Source organism: Squalius cephalus, assembly GCF_949319135.1.
Source record: "Squalius cephalus genome assembly, chromosome: 15".
NCBI classification, from domain to species: Eukaryota; Metazoa; Chordata; class Actinopteri; order Cypriniformes; family Leuciscidae; genus Squalius; species Squalius cephalus.
The window spans coordinates 15,023,656-15,029,655 of record NC_137136.1 but is presented as its reverse complement, the minus strand read 5'-3'; the positions used below and the strand labels follow the sequence as shown (position 1 = coordinate 15,029,655).

Below are 6,000 nucleotides of genomic sequence, written 5' to 3'. Positions count from 1 at the left end.
CCACTTGGTGTGCATGTCCTTGGCCATGTTCTGTTAGGCACAGGGGTGAAGTGTATTTGTTATAACAACTCTCTTCATTGTGATGTGACTTCACATACGCACAGGGAGGTTTTTATGAGCGCATGTTAGTTTTGGGGTGTTGAGATGACTGCCAGGCTGCTCTCAGTGGAGGAGATATTTCCCTAAAGGTTTAATCACTGAATCCTAAAGTCTCAGAGCAAGGTTAGGTCAAACAGGAAGGTGAGTCTACGTATGCGTATGTGTATTTGCCTGCACATGTGAGTGTGCACATGTAATATGTTTGCACTTAAGAGTGTGTGCTGTATGAATGCATTTGTTGTGTGTGTCTTATCTGTTTCGGTATGTGTGTCTCTAGAGAATAGAGACATTTTCTGGTGACTAATGCTAGCCACATGTTCCTCTGCCCACTCTGATTTTTCACCTTGAGACAGAACAAGAGTGAAACAGAGAAGAGGGAGAGAAAACTACAGATACAGAGAGATAGAAGCCAGGTGTCATACAGCAACAACAAAAAATATGTTTTGTCTTTCAAGTCTTTTAAATTTGTGTGCGTATGACACATGGCTTTAATGGTTGGTTTCTTTACTTTTAAAAGTAATTCAAATTATGTAATCAATAATTATACAAAGTTCAAATTACACTGCTATTCAAAAGTTTGCTTTCTGTAAGATTTGTAAAAGTTTTTGAAAGAACTTTATGCCCACCAAGGTTGGCCCACCAAATAAATTATTTATGGTAAAACTGAATTTTCAGTCTTCAGTTTCACATGATCCTTTAGAAATCAGTCTAATCTGCTGATTTGATGCTAAAGCATTAAACATTTCTTATTGTTATCAATGTTGAAAACAGCTGCTAAATATATCTGTGGAAAGGAAAATGTGATACATTTTTTACTAAAATTATTTTTTAACATTATAAATGCATTTTGTAACATTATAAATGTTTTTACTAATACACATATAATGTAGTCACTTTAGAACATTTTAATGCATCCTTGCTGAATAAAAGTTAATTTCTGAGCCCGAACTTTTTATATTTAATTTAAACTGTATACTTTATGTATTATTCTTTTTCTACTTTTTATTTTATGTTGGTTGGATTCTGATTCTCTGGAATGAAGGTATTACATTTCTTGACTCATGATTTAGTATTTAATAAGACCTGAATGAATGAAACAAAATCTTACAAGGCTTCAAAGATTCTTCCGTCTCCTTGTTCCTTTCAGTCACACAGTGAGTTTTATGGCATATAATAAATATATCGTTTTTGTGACCAAGTTATTCCACAAGATCAAAGTTACAACTGCAATGCATACATCCTCTCCTTTGACTTCTTAGCTTCCCTTCCAGGTGAAATTCCTTTTGTATAATATTTGCGTTCATTGTTGTGATATATGAAATGAGACAGAGTGTCGTCTAGTGTACTTGTGTGTGTGTGTGTGTTTGGCTAGTAGAGATTTTGTGGTTTTCACAGCAGAATGACCGGCGAGACAGTTGACTCGGGGAACTCTAGGACAGCGACACACTCAGATGAAAACAGTATTGTTCCCTTTTCGTCCTCTCGTCCTCGCACCCTCAAAGGACAGATACATTCACAGAACACAGATGTTCCTTGCCTCAGGCTCACACATGGAACTGTTCAGTAGTCTGAGACACTGTGGCCAGTTCACTGAGACCTTCTACAGAAGAGCCTTACTGTCTCATAGTGCACTTAACCTAACTCTGTGTTCTTGGGACTTTATTTTATATCAAAATGTTACCTTGATAATGTAGCGTAAAGATTGTTGTTTCAAATAAACATTATATTTGTTTCTCTGAACAGCTCTAATAAGGACAACGCAAGAAGCATCCCAGTGAATTTGACTCTGAGCATTGCGGCGAGAGCACAGGTGGAGATCAGAGGGTAAGTATCTCTTTTTATCTGTCTCTTTCTGTCTCACTGAGCAGAAAATGAGCGCACTGGAATAAAATGTTGGGTTGTTTCAACCCGTGTTTGGGTCAAATATGGACAAACCCAACCATTGGGTTTATAATTTATTTTGAAAATGTATTGCAATGGTTGGGTTTGTCCATATTTGACCCAAACATGGATTGAAACAACCTAGCAATTTTTAGGATTCTAATTTTAATAATAATAATAAATAAAATAAAAATCAACGGCCTGTTTAGAGAGATCTGGAGAGGTTATTCACAAGGCCCATATTGATTAAACACTTCTGTTCATTTAAAATATTATCTTGCCATAAGGTCAAAGTGAAGAAATAGGGCATATGTTTCTATGATGTATTAGCCAGCAAATCTCTTACTTTCCCTCAGTCAAATGTTGTTTTCTTGTTGAATATCCTGTTTAACTTGGATATCTGCCACACTGCAAAATTAAAACGGGTTTGAAATTTGAATGGTGTTAATTGGAAAATATTTATTTAGACTGTACATGATAATTTTTTTGCATTTTATACAACCTGCTTGAAAACCCTCTCTCTGTTTTCCTCAGTGTGTCTCACCCAGCTCAGGTTGTTTTGCCTTTCCCTCGATGGGAACCAAAAGAGAAACCTGTGAGAGAGGATGATATCGGCCCTCAGGTTCAACACATATATGAGGTACAGAATAAACAGACACAAAAACAAAACTTGGTAAACATGGAGAGCCTCAGACAGGAATAGAAGAAGAGATAGATTATAAAAGTATTAGGATTAATGTGCTCTTGATTGGCCAGCAAACATTCCAAACTTTGTTGTGATCAAAGGGATCCAGATCAGTAGTAATCACTTTTAATAAATACACTCGCATACACGCATACAGTACGTAGATAGTAGACATTCAAGCATGCCACAACTAATCACAGCTAATGTACAGTAGATATTATTTTTAACACAGAGTGTGAGTGAATTTAATCCATATTTATACGAAAGACAGTTTAATTTTGTGACTCAGTGTTACGGTTTTAACTCTCTCCACCAATAAAACTAAACACTAATCTATTATAAGAAATAAACCACAATAAACTTTCCCCATGGAGCGTAGCATAGTGCATTCAGCTAGCAAAAAACAACTTCTGTAAAGCTATTTGTTGTTTGTTTTTGTGGAGACTCCTGACCTCTTTTTGCTGTGAGAGGGCCTCACTAAACGCCATCTGTCCTGCAGCTATTAATTTTTTAATTGCCTGTAATGTTGGCCAGACGCTGTACAGATGGTTTGTGTTAGAAGCAGTTTCAGCTCTGCCATGTTTAGTTCAACCGCTAATGCTAATGCTAGCCCATAGTGTTTGATTTAATGTTTATCAATTCTTGTACATTCTTCCATTTGAAATAAAAATCTGATGATTCATATTAAATGTATTGGGCATCAACAGCACCCCTTATGGAAATTTACCATAGTTTTTCACTTTAGTAAGTAGTATTTTGGAAGAAACATTGTAGATTCATACTGTAAGTGAATCTACTTAATTTTTTATTAACTCTAAATGTTTTTAGGATATTGGACATTTAATTGTTCATGCTCATTTCCTCTATTTTATCATTCCAACACCCACTTAAAGTTATTTAAAAACACTTGAAAATTAATAACACTCTTAAATATAACATTTAGATTCCACTTTTCATACTGTAGATGATAATTTTGTGATTCCTAAAATCACTTGAAGTGAGTTTCATTTTTAATTCATTTACACTACATAGTATGTGTATTTATTGGTTATCGGCTATAACATTTAGAAAATTGGAAATATATAATGGTATCAGCCATAATTTTCTTATTGATGCATCCCTATAAATATTTATAAGGGAAGTACTTGAATATTTTTTAATAGATTTAAATGTATATGTTTAAGTTTGTTGCTAATCTCTTTTTGTTTCTCTCTTCTTTTTCCCAGTTACATAATAAGGGTCCAAGTTCAATAAGCAGGACGGTGTTGGAGGTGGGCTGGCCCAGTCAGTTCCGTGAGGAACACCTCCTCTATGCCCTTCAGATCATCACTGACGGACCTGTACACTGCAGCGTCAACGGTTCCCTCAACCCACTGGAGCTAGAGGTAAACTCACACTTATCACTCTGTCCTTTTCCTCCCTGAGGGTGTCCTTCCTAAAGAGAGTCAACTTCAGAAGGAAGAGTCCACATCTATAATTTTTAACTCGGCCCCCTGACTGAATCTTTCCTTGTACACAGAGCCAGTTATCTGAATGAACGTTTCTCTCTCCAACTGCATCACAAATCTCTCTCTTGGCTGTGTCCCTAGCTGTCATAAATCTCAGGTTTCTGTGCTTTTACTAATGAGCCTCAAATAAATGTAAAACTGTGACTGCTGAGGCCTGCTTGTTTTTGATCAGAGAGTGTTGGACTAATTCTGACCCCTCTGCTCTCTTGACTGGACTTCATTATCGCTGTTCAGATTTCATGTGCAGTTATTATGAAGCGTCACAACGTCCTCATGAAGTCTCTGTGCCTTGTAACTGATCTGCGTTCATGCTGAGTTCAGAATTTTAACCACCTGGACTGATATTAGAGCTCTTTTCCTGTGAACTTTAGAGGAGAGTTTTGGCCCAGAACTCTGTGTCTGTCTCTCTGACCACATTTACACAGTGACAACTACATTATGAAATATAAGTGACTGACTTATCTTTCTATTATTATTTTAACCTAAAATACTAACTTCATATACAACTATGTATACAATAATTGTATAAATAAAATAATAATAATAATAGAAAATATTTAATAAGTGTTTATCTTTCCTTCCTTATGACATGCATTCAGAAATCATTCAGTGCTGAAAACTGTTGGAACAATATTTATTTTGAAAAGTGGTATATAAAAGAAGTTCAATTAAATTGAAAATGTTTGTCTTCAGGTTTATAAGGATAATATGAAAAAATGTCCTACACACATCACGTTGCATCTAATATTCATTTCATCTAATATTCATTCAATTCCTCTCCCATCTTTCTCTTGCATGCTTAGACCTCCACTCTTCAGGACACTCCAGAATTACTGGGCTTTCTGAGGAACAGCAGCGGTCCAACTCGCCATAGACGATCTGTTTCTACAGCCCAGAGCCACAGCAGCAAGACACTGGTACACACATACACTCCCACCAGAACCACAAACACTCTCACAAACCTCCTGAAGCATATGGCTGTACACCCTGTGGGAACACTCTCATAGATGTGATGGATAGAATCTTATGTTGAACTAGACGTGTGTTATGGAGACCTGTGTTAACCTCAAAGGGTGAGTTCGCTTGTAAATCTCATAACAGGTCATTTATATTATGCTTATTGTCTTGCTCTCTCGAAGTGTCTCTTTAGTGTGTGTGTGTGTGTGTGTGTGTGTGTGTGTGTGTGTGTGTGTGTGTGTGTGTGTGTGTGTGTGTGTGTGTGTGTGTGTGTGTGTGTGTGTGTGTGTGTGTGTGTGTGTGTGTGTGTGTGTGTGTGTGTGTGTGTGTGTGCGCACATGGACCAGGTGGTTTTGATAATCTTAGTCCATCACACCTTAGGCAATGTGATAAGACAGGGCAGAGGTCATGTCCTATGCACATACACAAACATTTAGCATTGATACTACTTACATACACACCATCACTCAACTCTTTAAATGTGACCACTAAAATCATTCAAAATCAAATACGAGGCTTTTTAAAACAGACAGCACATCAGCAGAGGTACAATGAGGTGAAAATGCCTGTATTTTAAATTTTTCTCATTTGACACTTTGTTATTATTACAAATTGTATTATCAGCAGAAGAATTTGAGTGAAATCTTGAATTGAAAAATGTTTCATTTTATGTCTAAGGCTTTGTCCACACGGAGACGCGTTTAACTGTATACGTAAAATTTTTGTATCGTATCGGCTTTAGGAGCGTTTTGGGAGCCTGAAATCGTTTTGTTTCTTTTTTAATGAGATAAATCCAGAGTGGATAAATCTGAAAACGACACCCTTGCGTTTTCGTGTGTACAGCCAATCCGTATATTTTGTGAAATGATG

The 6,000-nt window shown here is 36.5% G+C and overlaps 1 protein-coding gene across 1 annotated transcript in view; it reads left to right on the top strand.

Moving 5' to 3' along the window:
* The window catches only part of itga8 (integrin, alpha 8), a 71,356-nt gene that overhangs the window by 56,340 nt on the left and 9,016 nt on the right, over nucleotides 1-6,000 (top strand). Inside the window, exons 23-26 of the mRNA XM_079894034.1 lie at nucleotides 1,843-1,923; nucleotides 2,515-2,620; nucleotides 3,892-4,050; nucleotides 4,977-5,090. Coding sequence (XP_079750160.1) covers nucleotides 1,843-1,923; nucleotides 2,515-2,620; nucleotides 3,892-4,050; nucleotides 4,977-5,090 — 460 coding nt within the window. The remainder of the gene's footprint in view (nucleotides 1-1,842; nucleotides 1,924-2,514; nucleotides 2,621-3,891; nucleotides 4,051-4,976; nucleotides 5,091-6,000) is intronic.